Source organism: Erithacus rubecula, assembly GCF_903797595.1.
Source record: "Erithacus rubecula genome assembly, chromosome: 6".
NCBI classification, from domain to species: domain Eukaryota; kingdom Metazoa; phylum Chordata; class Aves; order Passeriformes; family Muscicapidae; genus Erithacus; species Erithacus rubecula.
This window is the reverse complement of record NC_136688.1, coordinates 38,910,879-38,926,796: the sequence shown is the minus strand read 5'-3', so window position 1 is coordinate 38,926,796 and position 15,918 is coordinate 38,910,879. Positions and strand designations below refer to the sequence as shown.

The following is a 15,918-nucleotide window of genomic DNA, read 5'->3' as shown; positions in this document are numbered from 1 at the left end:
CTAGTCCCCCACTCAAATCTGACCCTCAGTCATTTGACTCATAAGAGAGCAGAACACTGCAAAAATCAGTAAAATCACACAAATTTTAGGTGTTTAAGAGTGTTAGATGCACCGCCACAATCAAATTCGTTTTTAGAAGTTCAAATGCTCCTGTCTGAAAGCTCCACATGAGGAAAGCAAAAGGTTCCATTCATAAAAATAGATCCCATTTTTAAAGGGCTCAAGAAGTTGTGAGGCCACCTGTTCCTTGGCACATGCTATACAGGTACATATTCTGAAAACACAGTCCAGCTCCAGAGTTATTAAAGAGAAGGAAGAAATCCCTGTCCATATATTCTACAATACAGAAGGTAACAGCAGACCAAGTGGAAGTTCTATGAAGAGAATCTCTTTAGTGTACACTGCAGTGTAATGTGCAATCATCAGCACGTGGAGACACCTCCAGTAGGTATAGCAGACAATACTTTTGAAGGGAGAGAAAGCATAGTACAGAAGGAGCCTGATCTATACCCATAATGCTCTGAACTCAGGTGACACTTCAAATGGCTTTTTTGTTCAATGGCATGTTAACTTCAACAAGCATCCTTTAAAAACACTAACAGACATTTTTAAATTTATATACTAAGATATGGATGTTTTGTATCATCTACCATACTGCAACAACATTCAAAGGTCGAGGTTTCTATCCAGGACACCAGCTTGCATATTTATGTCCAAGTAGTTCTCCCAAATCCTTATCCAGTAGGAGCTTTAGAAATTAACATGCAATACACAAGAAAGACTGAAGACATTCAGAACAAGGGAGAAGGAAAAGGTCTAATGGACAATGCTGCCAGTGAGCTAATGGCAATTTCTACATGGACAAGCACCATATTTGCCAGAAGCAACGTGATTTGAGTCCATTAGCACATGGCCAGAAAACATTCTGCTAATACAGGATTCAGGTTCCATGTTTCAGTGTGTTAGTATTCCCTCCTCATTCCCCACCCAAGAAATCCCTTTGGCCTGGAAGCAAGCAAAGGGAGACTCCTGCCTCCCTGAATAGCAGTGGGACTTTCACCCTGCAAATGCCAAATACACAAACAAGCAACATGTACAGTGGGTGAAAAAAATATCTGAAAACCCAGAAGAACCTGTACATGACCCATTACATATGAGCTGTAATCAGAGAAAGAGATAAATTCATAATAAATACAGTGATAGCAGGGAAATTTCTAAAAGCCACTGCAGTCCCAACACTGATTACCTTTTCTTAAGCATAGATATACAAACATGACTTAGGTGTATGAGGCACACAGACCAGCCTGGATGATGGCAGGCATCACACACCAATACTGGAGATAGCACTACTGCCAAACAAGATGTTTGGTGCAGACAAACACCAGAATCAAACACTTTCAAAATCCAGCAAGCTTTTAGAGTTGAAATGCTTCCTTTTAGCTGTATCCAAGGCTCTTCTCTGGTGGCATTTTAAAAAAGTTACTGGAGGCAGCAATAGTAGATTTCTCAGCTGGTGTTTTCCCAGTCCACTCAGAGTTGTGGGATCTCAAGGATGGTGTTGCTGGTAGCTCTGATTCTGCTGCATCCATGTGGACAGATAAAGTTGCTGGAATATAAAATTGCAGGAAAGGGGGAACAGAGGAAGATAGTAAGAAAGGGCAATAAAAAAAATTAGAACAACTGACTTCATGGCAAACCCCTCATATATATAATTTCATTTATGAAGATATTATTTATGGAATATCCAAAAATTCTCCATCCAAATTCCTTTGAAATAGAGGCTCTCTATAGCATTAACAACTTTTCTCCAATGAATCACACATTCAAAACTCCAAATTCCCAGTCCACTAACTAGTTCCCTTAGTCAGAGTTCCTGTTGAAAATCAAAAGTTTTAGCTGTCCCATGTTTAAAGTGAATCAATTCACAATCACTCGTCTTAAAATAACTTGGACTCCTTGCAAAGACTCAACTCTCTACTTGAGACTTTCAAAGTCTCTGAAGGTGTGGCAAATTTCAGGTTTCTAAGCTCACCTAAAGAGGAAAACACACCTCTCCTCACCCAGTAAGGGCAGTACCATGAAATTCTACATATATCCAAAAAGGTACATCAGCATATTATGACAAGAAACTACTTGCCAAACTAGGTTGACATCCATTCTCATTTTAACAACACAGCCACTGCTTCAAAATGAGACAGACTATAATAGCAAGAGATATTTGCAGACCTATAGCTCAACCCACAGTCACCCAAATTTCCAGAAGGATTGTCAAAAACCTAGAGATAGGAGATTTACTCCAATTCCCAGTATCCTGAATCACTCAATTCTCACAAGCAGAACAGGGCTGGGTAAATGAGAGTAATAGGAGTCTTTGGGGAAGCAGAATTTTTTTAACAACTACTTCAATATAAAACATATTTCTTTATTGTAGTCCCACAACAGATAATAGTTGTTTGTGTGTTTTAATTACAAGGTGCATCTGCTGTTCTGTAGTGGATGAAGGATAAAGAGGCCACAGCAAGCCTCAACTAGAGAACAGATTGCTTTGAAGTTTAAATAAAAAGTTGGTTCATTTGAGGTTCCACATTCAGAAGATCTGGAACCCCAACAATGCTGCTTCTGTACATCCAAAACAGTGAGTCATTCCCATATACCTACAACACAGCTGATAAAAGTACCTTGCAATTTTACATCCAGCCCATCATCATCTTCTATCATAAGATCATATGAAACATGAAATAAACCCCAACAGCTAAGTCGGTCTTTAAACTCACAATCACCACCAATACTAAACGATGTGCTCTTTGTTAACAGCCTCCCCACTCAGGCTCTCCATCTTTCCTCATAAAAAGAAAAGGACTGAAACTGGCTTCTTGTTTCTGGGTATGACAAAATAATTAGCAAGAAAAAGGAGAGGGAAAATTCACCAAATTGCTACTACACATCAGACTGTTCACCAATAAGCAGTTTCACAGGCTGCCAACTGTCACCTTTTTTAAGCTAAGTGTGAATATATGCCAAGGCAAACAAAAATGTATTTATACAGATTTTTACCCCAGACTCACTGTAATAGCTGATTAGGATGCCAGTTACCACGTGCACTGCTACATACATAGAGTATTGAACCACACAAACATTAAAAACATCAGTGGAGAGACTGATAGTTGTTCACCATTTATTGTACAACCATCTGTACTTGTGGCCTATTCTGACAAAATGAAGACAGACATGACAGTCTTCATCAGATTCCTTTCAAACCAGAGCATAACTTCTATAAGAATAACATTTTATGTGGTATTTCTCAGACAAGCTCTACTGTGCCACTGTGAATATTATTCCAAATCTACTGTACTGCAATGGAAAGTAACTAAACACAAGGACACTATCCATGCCTTGGAAGTCTCAGATGAATGGAAGATCAAAGAACTTCTACCACCACAGACCTTCTTCCTCCCTAGGCACTGGCTGTTGGTCACTGAGGTGGACAAATCTGTGGTCTAATCCAGTACAGTCAGCCTTAACTTCCTCCAGATTTCCTTACTCTACTGCCTAACTACACTAGCCAGAATTTCGTTCTTATCTGATGAAGGCCTCATGCTTCAGGACTCACACTGTTTGATTGTGTGGACAACATTAATTTTCAGTCTCTCTGAATATTTGCGAAAGTTTGACCAATTTAATTTTGATAAAAGTCACTTCCTGAAGTGCAAATCAATTCTGAATTTTCTACTCACTTTCTGTTGTTCTCAACAGCTCAGTTACAGTATTTAGGCCAGTTAGCCTCAAAGAGCAGGATAAATACCACAACTTTAATATTATAGCAATACAATAGAGACCCAAGGCACTTCTACAGTAATGCAGTTTTTTGATGTTCATGCAAGGATCTCTGGGAAAAGATACTTTACCAGAACTTATAAATACTCACATTCATGAAAGTATGTGAGAAGACATGGAGTAAATTTAGTTGCTTGGTTCCCAAATAAACATTATCTCTAGCTGCCTTTTCTCATTCCTGCACTGAGGAGTGAAATAGCACCCACATCTCATCTGCCTTTTATTAGCATCTTCTGATTTCAGCCAAATTCAACTCAAAACTTTCTGTGGATGGTAGGGGGGGGGGGGGTGAGGCGACAGGGGAAGATTTGTAGCTGCATGTTTAAGAAAGAAGCTAAATTCATCACCATGACAGGGGATAGTGTTGGCAGAGATTTGAGCTATTTATTCTTTTAGGAAAATCCTATAAAGAATGACACGAGGAAGCCTCTATCTGCAGTCTTGTTCATCACACTGGTGAGGAGTCCGATAACAGATGTATGCAGCAGCGTGATTTAGTGCCGGGAGCTGGCCCCTGATGTGTATTAATACAGCGGCAAAGCGGAACGAGCCCCTCTTCATCACTCATCTCTATAAAAGAGGTGGAATCCGAGATGGCCCGATGTTCGGCAGAGCAAGCCCATTTGTTCTGCTGACTGATGAAGCCAGCTCAGGCTGTGTCCTTCACCTCCACGGGGCACTCAGGTTGCAAAAAAGGAGATCACTGAAGCAGGACCTGGTCAACAAGTGAGACGAGAGCGGTTGGACGCAGCGAAGAAGCTATTTAAAGGTGAAGAAATCCAGCACTCTGTGCCTGCATGACAGGCACAGGCCTGCATTCTGATTTACATGTGCTTCACCTTTTGCAGAAGTAAAACACCACAAACATGAAAAGCCCCAGAAGTGAAAAATACGAGGCTGCCATGACTCCTCAGGCACATGGGAACCCCAGTACGTGGCATTTATATGGGGGTGAGTAGGTGCATGCCAAAGGAGAAAAATCTTTAGCTCATCAATATCCAACAAATGTAAGAGTGTCCAATTAATTCTACATTATTGCAGAATAATACTACGTATCATTTTAGGCATTGGTAATTCCATAGCAAAATCTCCTTTGACAGAAATTACATCAGATTCCAGAAGTTTCCAAGTTACATGTCCAGGTTTTGCTTCAGCTGTAATTGGGAGTCAGTAGTAGAACACTATTTAGGACACAGCTTCAGTCACCCAATCATAAAAGTTTCTTTCCACAAGCCAATGGAAAACTTCTCTCCACAAATGCAGCAAACCCTGCCCATGGATGTTCACTTGGCTGAGCATATTTCTAAACAGGGTCTGAGCAAAAGATCTTTACCATTTCTTACCATTAAAGACTTAGAAGACCTTGTCTCTTGATGATCAGCATAAGAACACTGCCTGTACTTTACTAACTATACTTCTTCCTTGTTTTGTAATACATAATAATCCTCTCTCCCACATCCATAATAAGAAAGCTTTCCAAAGCCCTGTGCTATTTTCTAGAACTAAGTTCCACTTCAGATGCACTCTCAGCTCTTCAAGAAGTGTTCACTGTACAATTTGCCTAATGAAGTAAGTAAAACTTAAATAGCATTTTTAAAAATGTAGGCATGGAAACAGAAGCTCTCCTTATAGAAAGTGACCAGCAATGCAGTACAGAATACATTCTGAATAATAAATAAATGGACAGGTAACAGGGGACAGTGAGACATTAGCACTCATACCAAGAAAATCTAGTATTCTAGTGCTAAGATTCTGTGGTTTCAGATACTATCCCTTTTACTACAGAAGTTCAAACATCCCAAAATGGAATACTCAGAAGCCAGGAAAGAATAACCTAAATAAATAATCAATAATAGAAGAGACTTCTGCTGAACATCAGATTATTAATGTTCTTTTCTCTTCTTTTTTAATACAGAACCTTTCTGACAGTTTGCAATCCAGATCAGTGGCCTGGAGAGGAAGTTCAGCTTTCTCCTCTAGTTCATTATTGTCTAGCTACCAGCCCAAGGAAGAAACACAAACTTCCTCCTCTTAATCATCACTTTATTTGTCTTCCCCACTGTTTTCACATCTCCCTTTTTCCCCACCATCTTACCCACTACCTTGTTACTGGATTACAAGAATAGCTATTTAATAAACTAGTTAAAAGAACGTATGCCAGTGGATAGCCACAAGACAGGGTAATGTGAAAGGACAGAAAACCCACTGTGTTCACCAGACTAAAGCTTTTTCATATTCTGGTGACTAATCAGTGACTTTTCAGAAAACAGCCATGTGAAAATTGACCAGCATTATAATACTACATCCCCATAACAAGAAAACACTATTTTTATCCAGAAGAATAAGACAACTCCCAGGGAATAAGTGGTTTCACCCAAAGATGATACAAAAATTGCTAGATTTTTGCTCCTGTAAAATTGTCTACAAATACCCTGATAAAGGGCATCACAACCACCAGCTAATGCCAGCCCAACACTGAAGGAACACACTGTGCATACTGATCAACTGCCTATTACCATGAACTATGTAATTTAGGACAGTGGAAATAACACTTCATGAAGAAGCAGATTACTATTCACAGTAAGGTGAAGCACTGCAAATTATATTAACTTAACATTGCTACACTGCCAAAAATTTTTTTGGTAGGCAGCTTTTGATGCTATGCAAAAACTCATGATATGCTCTCTCACACCTTTCATTAGTTTCAAACCAAAGTAACACTACTTTTGCCTATGGTGCTTTAGCTCAAAAGGGACATGACTATAAAACTGCTGGCAGGTTACCTGATGTTGGGCTAGACATGGAGGCTGCAGCTGGCTTTCGTTTCCTCTTGATGTCCCTTGAACACGGAGGTCCCAGGTGCACATTTGCTTGCCTATGGAGAAATAAAATAAATTAAACTCCGTTCCAATCTCCCATTTCTGCAAGACTGACCACCCACCTCCAGCTCCTACCTTCCCATCAGCTTCTTAATTAGTAAGTAGCACAACCCAAAAGTTTCTGAGGGAGTTTTGCTCAAATTCTTTGTCAACATAAATTATGCTCCCATTTCCTTTAAGGGCTTACACAAGCATGGCTTGGATCAAGAATATTGTGGCCAGCTCGACCTGGGAAGGGATCATTCCCCTGTACTCAGTGAAGCTGCACCTGAGTTCCGTGTTCTCTTTTGGGCCCTTCACTACAAGAACCCTGAGGTGCTGGAGTGTGTCCAGAGAAGGGCAATGGAGCTGCTGAAGGCTCCGGAGCACAAGCCCTATGAAGAGCAGCTTAGGGAGCTGGGGCTGTTTAGCCTGGGGGAAAGGAAGCTCAGGAAAGATGCTATTGCTCTCTACAAGGACCTGAAAGGAGGGTGTAGCCAGCTGAGGGTCAGTCTCTTCTCCCACTGAGCTGGTGGAAGAATGAGAAGACACAGTCTTGTGCTGTGCCAGGGGAGGTTCAGGTCAGGTATCAGAAGAACTTTCTTCAAGGAAAGGGCTGTCAAACATTGAAATGAACTGCCCAGGAAGGTGGTTAGACAAACCATCCCTGGAAGTGAAAAGCTTTCAAAATACCGGCACACCTACAGAATGCCCATTCAAATCCCATTTTTGTAGACTGAATTGACTCACCTCTAAGTAACTCTGCAGATGCTGAAAACTGCTTTTATACAGTACTATAGTAGTGGCTATACACTGTTTAACATAGCTGTAGCCAAGTATCCTGAAACACCTAAACATACATAACCTGAAGAAATGAAACTATTTTTATTTTGCATCACTGATACAGTATTAGATTACTAACTGCAAGCCTGCATAATTGTATATAATAATCCAATTAATTTTAAATAATATAGCAATAACAATAGAAATAATTTTTAAATGTACCCTTTTTAATTTTATAAACTTATACAAACACTAACCAGCTCATCCTTGGTAGAGAATCACTATGGACTAGGAAAGAAGTATGTACTATCATTTCCAAGAGGCTATATGCAGTTTCCCATATCACAAATGCTACAGCTAGATTTTGTATAAGAGCTCCTGGTTCTCAGCTACATACTCAAACACATACCCTTACCTGATGATTACACAAGAGGCAAAAAAAAGAAAAATGAAAACAAAATAATCTCAAACTCCCTTCTTTTAGTGAAAGTAAAGGCAAATCATACTTCAGTTGAAGACTGCTAGCAAGAATGCTGTATCTAGTATCCCTGCCACAGATACAAAGGCTCAGTGGTCATAAATTGTCTCTGTAACATGTTTTTCATTCAGGTTTATCCCTTATTGATCACCCTCACTTCAGTTAGTAAATCAGGAGCCTATTGATTACTCACTGGCTCTGACTGACCCAGTGGTAAAAGTGTCATTTCAAGTGGCTGGTGCACTTTAAAGGCACCATAAATCTGCATGCAGGGAATCTCCAGGTGGTAAGTACCTTGGGAGAGAGAAGAGCAGAAGGCTGCATTCAGGGATGACAGTCCTCATTAAGACCTGGACAGAAAGGATGTCTGAGGTATAACTTATTAAATATGCAGATTTTTGGTAGATATGACACTTTTCAATGAAAATTTCTAATCATTAGTTTGCATGAAGGTGAGATATCAGTGAGATAATAGAATTAGTAAATCCCAGTGTAACAGCAGACTCCTACAGACTCCTACAAACAGTACCACCATTAGGAAAACCAAGTCATGGATATGTACAGCACCCAAAATAGCAGTGGATAGGCTGAATTAAAAAATGTGAAAATATCAAAAGTTGCAATGATGAATTAGGTCTCCTTCCAAAGCTGAATGTTAAAGTCTCTTCTGAAGAATTAAAAATTACTCTAAAGTAGACTAGAACAGGAAAGGCTGGCAGAAAATGCATATTTGTGCATTGTCACAGCCCTCCTGTGAAGAAGTATGAGACCAGAACTTTGTGAGATGAAAGATCTGGGCTAAACTTACAAACTAGAATAGAATTTACACTGTCCTTACTAGCCTTCAATGTCTTCTGCTAGGCCTCCATGCTTTCTCCAACGTTGCCTAAACATGTAATGAGAAAATAATTCCCTGGTTTCTTCTGGACTATGACAAGTGTATCATAAGAAAAAAAAAAAGTCACAGTGTTTAGTTACAGGTGGATCATCCAGGTGACCAGAGACTAAGAAGAAAATGTAGTTTATAATCTAGAAATGACTGAAATTCTAACCTGGAAGAGAAAAAGGAGAACATACTGAGAGAAACATATCAGGATCAAAAATGTGGCTGTTTTGTTGGCTGCAATATATCCAACTCACACAGCAGTCACTGCCAGGAGTTAGTGAATGAAAAATTACACATGTATAGGAAAAATGGCTTTCAACAATATGAAAAGTCTATACTGTCTTTTTGACAGTGATAATATTTTTTGTAATCACAAACTAAAGGAATTATTCAGGAAATACTTTTTGTCTTTTGTTTTTGTTTTAACACAGTACTTATGGTACCCAGTTCTGCATGCAGGTCATGCTGGAGAAAAAACAGGCTTTGTTATGCAGCAAGATGAAATTCATGGTAGTCTCTAATGTGTCAGAAGTGATGCTTCCTTTCATTTATTTTCCACATATATATTCTATGACTTGTTTACATGTTTTTTAATGACCAGTACTTGCATATACAGGACTCTCATTGCACTTCTATACTTTGAGATGACCATGCACTGGAGCTTGCCACTATTTTACATCTACAATGGTATTTCAACAGAAAATTAGGATTGCCAATATCTGTGGGAGACAATACAGAGCACAAGCAGACACCAGTCCACCAAGAACCTTACTGAACAGCATCAGGACCCTGAAAACTTCACTATCTATGAAGTCTAAATTGTAGTATGAAGTCCACTCTTTTAAAATTCAGGGTAAACACCAGCTCAGTCTCCCAACAAAGGTCTCTGAGAAGACCATATCATGTGACAGCCTGTGGCCTTCTTGGAGGCAAGAGGCACATTGCACACTTGTGGTGTGCATGCCTCTTGCTGCCATCTCACATCATCCAGCTTGTCTGCTTACACTCTTTATTTTAACCCTATCCCCAGAAGAAGCAAAGCATGTGGATTATACAGTGAAAGTGAGAGGCAGTCATTAGTCTATACTATAAAAACAAGGGATGTTATTATCTTCATGTTAAAGTGAATGTTAATAGAGACTGCCTTTTAACAAAGATACTGCTACCAGAACTCCACACAGCCCAGCTGTTGCTGTTGTGATGCTCTATTCAGAGCAAACACAAACCAAATGAAAGGCTCTTTCTCTAAGCCCTGAGGTGTTACCTGAGGCTGTTAATGGTGGCTTCACAAAATTAATAGTAAAAGCAGAATTCTTCCTTCTCTTTGACTATAGAGCCAGCTGGGCACCAGTCTAATCTGCACATAACATGTGTAAATCAATACAAGTTACTCATCCCATCTGCATGCAAAGCTCCCACACGCACAAGTGGTTCTTGCTATCACATCCCAGTGTAGATATTCCCGATGCACAGCAGTCTCCTATGCCCTGCAGAGCCTCTTGGGAAGGCTTGTAGAGCACATTTTCAGATTCCAAAATCTCTAATAGGTCAGCTCACTTCTTCAATCATCCAACACCCACAGATCTTCAATAGCAGCAGTCTGTTCACCAAGTAAGCATTATAATAATGTGGCAATTCCATTCCTAAAAGTCTGCATGTGGCAAATGTAAGTGAATGTGTTTTCTTCTTGTTTTCCATGTAAGCACTCTAAGCAGAGATGTAATCCCATATATTATATTCCCTATTTTCACACTGAATCAGACTGTATCTGTGCCAGAAAGACTACACTGTTTGCCAGATTTCCTGAGTACATAGATTTGAAATAGGAAGTAAAAAAAAAAAAAAAAAAAAATTCTGAAGCCAAGGAAAATTCATTTTTCACTCCAGAGAATTAGGTTTCATCAAAATGGGAATATTAGGCCCCAGTCAACTGCATGTGACACTACACTGATAGCTGTTGTTCACTGCATGCCTGTCAGAAGAATTCAGTTATATTCCCAACTGGAATATTAGCCAGGCTTTAGCAAAGGAAGACATGAAAATCCTCCAGTTAAATGGAAATAGAGTAAAAAAAATAGGGAGAAAGGTTGCCTAGAATGAACTGGATACTGTCCTGCTCAAGCAGGGAAGTATGAAATTGCAGACATCTGTTCACTCCTTCAGTTGCCTCACAAAAGAGCTGACATTGCAGGCAATCCCTGTATCTCCACATGCTTGGGTAAGAGGCACAAATATCAAGATCTCTGTGCACAGATACAGAAGTGACAGAATAATATTTATTTTCACATGAGTATTTCTAGAGCTGAAACTAGAATTTGAGACATTTAAGTTTGTTTCATTTAACAGCATCACCAAATCCAGAGTATGGGGCAACTCGCAGTAAATGAGGAGATCACTCACCCCTCTACATCTTTATCCCATGTTCCAGGCAAGATGACAGACTTGCTTCTAAATCAGATTAAACTCTAGATTACAGATAATATTAACACAGCATATGCAAAGCAATTTTCTTGTGTTGTTCAAAAGTCTAACACAATTTTTCAAGTCTCCACCTTCAACATCTACCTGTCGTACAAGGTCCATTTTTCCTATGACCTCCAGTGGGAACATTTAATTGCTTTTTTTCACTCATAATCCTATTTTCAAGGCTAGGCAAATAATAAATGGCATTATTCTGCCTGCTATTCAAACTAAAGGGAACATTGGTTCTAGGCTCTTCTCAAACTCTTCCCCTGCCTCAAGGGAATAGCGTTCCATCTACCAACAACTTACATCATCTTCTCAGTTACAGAATATTAAAAAACCAACACCTAGTAAGATAGTTCACTTCAGCCTATACAAAATCCTCTTAAATAGAAGGAGCTCAACAACAAAATTCTGCTCAGACCACTCCTCCCAGGGAGGCAAACAGACAGAGGGGAAAGAGGGAAGGATCCCTTGAGTTGCCCATGTAAGTCTCTACTTACTTGCTTTTAGCAGTCTGCATCATGAAGTCAAAACCTTAACAGACAAGACATGATTAGCAAACGTTTTGTGCTCTTAAAGGAGAGTAATTATAGGCATGTGAAAAAAGAAGAGATCCCTGAGGTACTCTTCCTTGCATGCCTCCCGAGAGGCAGCAGGGCCATTAAAAATTCCATGATGAAGAGGAAAAACAGTCTGGGAACAGCCAGGAGGCAATACAGCAAATTAATACACCAGCCATCCCTTGGGAGGACTGCAAGAAAGCAGAAAACTCTCCTTGCTTCACAAAATAAAATTATACCACTAATGATAACAGTCACCACACACACAAAACTGCTTCTAATGATGGGTGTGAAATTCCCAGTGCTGTGTATACACTTTGAATGAAAGCTCTTCTCATCACAGACATAAATCAAGAAAGGTAGTGTACGACTTATACTGCCTTTCAAATAAGACTTCCCAAGAAACCTTCCACATAGGCTTGTCAGTGTCAAGGAGGAGGTTCTTTCTCAGTCCTCAGCTGTGCTCAGTATTCTGGCCTTCAGCTCTACCTAAACTAAAGTACTGGATTACCAGTAGTACTTACTTACTTAGTACTTACTAAAGTACTGGGTTAGTTTTCCAGATAAACTGCACCAAAATCCACCATTGAGACAAAGAAAACAGTTCCATACCAGAGAAAAGACTCCACTTGGTAAATATACTCCACTGGGCACACTCTGTGATAGCAGAAACAAAGCAGAGAAAGGAGATTTTGCATGGCACAGCAGACATCAGGTTGAAGAAACTGGATGGTCACATCAAGACCATTTCTTTTCTAATATGTTTCATGTTATTTCAGAGGATTTGCTTCCCACACACAGACATCCCATTATTTCGGCAAATTTCTGCTCGACAAATTTGAGCAGAATTTTCTCCAGGATGAGGTGCAAGCTGTTAGAAGCTTCCTAAAGCACAGACTACTAAAATTGATTCCATACATGGCAAAAGCAGGAGATGTTAACTGGGGCAACAGCTCATCTGAGCTTACAGAGATCAGCTGAACCTCCTGTAAGAAAATGGACTACTAACAAATATGCTTTGCATGTAAAGCTAAAGAACTACTATCAAGAAAATGTTTTTCTGAAGGAACATCCTCCTGTGCTCTTAGCAGCATCTTTACATAAAGCAAGCTCCTTGCTCCAAAGAGTTCAACCCTTGCCACATACATGGGGCCACAAAACACATTCAATCTTTTCATATTTCTTTCTCCTATAAAGGTTTTTGAGCACATTTCAGACTAAAACAGAAACTATTTCCTCAAATTTCAGGCATTTAAAATGACAACTGCATCTGGAATGGTACAATTTCTCTGTCAACTCAGTAACAATTAATCAGTGATTATGTTTGTCAGGACACCAGCCACCTGTCCATTAGAGGAGGGAACCAAATATATATATTAACAGGTTAACTAGACCATACACCCAGAAAAACCTAGCAAACACAATTTCTCCAGGTTTAGAAATCCCTTGCAAAGAGCTTGGCTTTGGGAAGGGCCTTTACTGGCCATCATAAAGGTAGTGATCTTGCCCAGTTTGAATTTGCAAGCAGGGTTTGTCCAGCTCACCTTTCTGGAAGACAAACTTCTATAAAGAACCAAGTAAAACACTAGAGGCAAAAGAGAGGTTATCCTAGCTGAAAAGGAAGAAACCGTTCAATCTTCTTGCTTCACAGGCAGAAAACATCCCCAGAGTGGGGCAATCAATTTGCTGATGCACAATCTTCTGAATTCTTTTCATTCTCATCCAGTTGAACATTTAAGAGCTGATTTCTTCTTCCCTCCCCTTTTCCAGCTTTAACATGCTGGCTACAGCAGCATGAGGTCATGGTGCGACATCGCAAAATTCCCTGCAGAAGCCAGTGGGAAGAGAGGCTTTGCTGGGTGGGTGCCAAGCTTCTGTTCAGACACATACAACCTTAGCACATTTTTCATGCTCTATTTGCTAATTAACAAGGGAAAGAAAGCCATGAAGCTGAAAGTCCAGACATTTCCTTCAGATTGGGTCCCTGGTACAAGCACATAAGCAGAATTGTGTCCAAAGCAAAGCTTTGTCTGCTTGCACAGAGAAAGAGCTCAAGGGCACATTACCTTTAGATAGTCACCTGCAGCACAAAAACAGGAGTCACCTCTAAGGCCAACACTTGAATTTCATTTAGGCTTAGTCAGCAGAAGGTGCCTGAATAGTATATTAACCTGAACTATGCAGACTCAAATACACCTAACATCTGGTCAAACCAGATCTAAATTTCAGCTATTGCTATAGAGAGATATCAAGCCATTAGAGGTCACCTCAGGTGAGTTCTTCATCTGCTCAGAGGGTCTATTTAAGACACCCAGGAGAGCAAAATGCTTCAGCATGTCACCCAAACCAGTTTGTCAGCATTTTCCTTCTCATCTTGTTCCAATTTTAATAATGGGTAATGATACTATGTCCATTTGTACCTATAAAACAGACTTGCAGCAACTCATTTTACACTTCAAAATACATTGCAGTTATTTCTAGAGGAACAGTATGTTCTGCCTGTCTGTCATACACTGTTTCATATACTGTAAGCACTTAGTTCATTCAAACTTTCCAATAAGTTGCATTGCTACGTTTTGTGCTAAGTTTGGACATGGACTTCCCAGGGAAAAGTGTGTTAAGTTCCAGGTCCATAAGGACTGCTCAGATCACAAAGTACTACTGAAGACATCCAGGAGAGGGAAGTGAGACACCCCCAAGAGAGCAGAGCAAGGAAGTTACCTGGCAGTGCAGTGTGCTGGTGAGCATCTTCGGTGGGAAGCATCAGCAAGCACATCCAGAGAGTACAGAGGAGATAATGGATTGAACTGGAAAGTCAAGAGATATTATTTAAGCAAAGCATTAAAAGAAATAGTGTCCAGATAAAGCTTCTCAGATCTGTTCTGTTCACACAGTGTAAGGAGACCTTTCTGGCACCTCAAGGGGTAAGACTAGATGAGAACAGACTATCACTTCAGACAAATGGCTAGCAGAAAAAGCAAATCTCAACCACCTTCTCACAACAGACAGCCTCAGCATACTCCTCTTCCAACCTGCATTATTAAAAATGCTGGTTGACTAACAGCATAAGTGTTCTGTTGCTACATGCCATGAGAAAAAGGTCTGCTTCTCTTACAGAAAGCCTCATGTCTACTTTCACATTGCAGAGAAAAAAAAACCACTGTTATGAATTGTGCAAGCACAGAAGTTTCCAAGGAGCAGTTCCTGTATTCCCAAGGGTTGTGTATATCACTGAAATAGACCTCTAGAAGACTCAGATCCATCAGATTAAGTTCACAATGAGCACCCATTTCATTCCCTGGCAAGTGAGTTGTTCCTTCCACACTCCTCCAACCTCATAAGCTGTCTTTGCAAGCTGCTTAAAACAAGTTTTTGAAACAGTGCATGGGCAGGCTAAGCTAAGATATTCCATTAGACATATATTAGACAAATCTTGAAGGCATCAAGCCTGCACAAGACAGATTGTTGTAGAAGATGAAATGGTTAGGATTTCTAATGGTCAGCACAGAAATGGTATAATCTGGTCAATCAATGCATGGAACAAGGTTTGTTCAATATGTAAATAGAAACTTTAGACTGGTAGTTTCTCTGGGGTACCTGCTTTATAGTTCCATTTGGCATTTCCTCTTTATTTATAATTCACACCTCAAGCAGGAAATTAATTTCAATCTGCTTTGCAACGTGCTACACCAGTCTCCAGAACACTTTTCTTGTATTACTAGGATCACTGATGCATTTTTAAATAAGGACAAAGGAACAATCCACACCTGTAGCAGGACTCATCTCAGTACTAGGAGTTTTCTCTCCACCTTTCTGAGAAAGAAGATGCACCACAAAACTGCTGCTATCAGGGAGCTCCTCCTCAAGTGGGACTGCCCATTTACTGTCAGTGAAGTAACACTGCAACTGCACAGTACAGAGAATCACCAGGAGCCATCTCTTACTGGAATGGCTGATTCAAGTTCATTTAAGACAAACAAAAGTAACTTACTTTTGGTCATTTTAAATCTTATGTAGGCTACTCTTATCTTTAGCAATATAAAAGCAATCTGT

General features: G+C 39.9%; 1 protein-coding gene across 8 annotated transcripts in view; it reads right to left on the bottom strand.

Moving 5' to 3' along the window:
- Positions 1–299: 299 nt before the first annotated feature.
- The window catches only part of GPATCH2L (G-patch domain containing 2 like), a 31,211-nt gene continuing 15,592 nt past the window's right edge, over positions 300–15,918 (bottom strand). For 5 of the 8 annotated variants that reach the window (XM_079308563.1, XM_079308562.1, XM_079308569.1 and 2 more), the window contains 3 exons: positions 14,587–14,672; positions 6,618–6,709; positions 300–1,606 (listed from right to left, as the gene is read on the bottom strand). In XM_079308563.1, the coding sequence (XP_079164689.1) occupies positions 1,437–1,606; positions 6,618–6,709; positions 14,587–14,672 (348 nt within the window). In that variant the 3' untranslated portion in view covers positions 300–1,436. Of the gene's footprint in view, positions 1,607–1,656; positions 4,550–6,617; positions 6,710–14,586; positions 14,673–15,918 lie in introns of those variants that run through there. The other 3 variants (XM_079308566.1, XM_079308567.1, XM_079308568.1) reach the window with 3 other exon arrangements.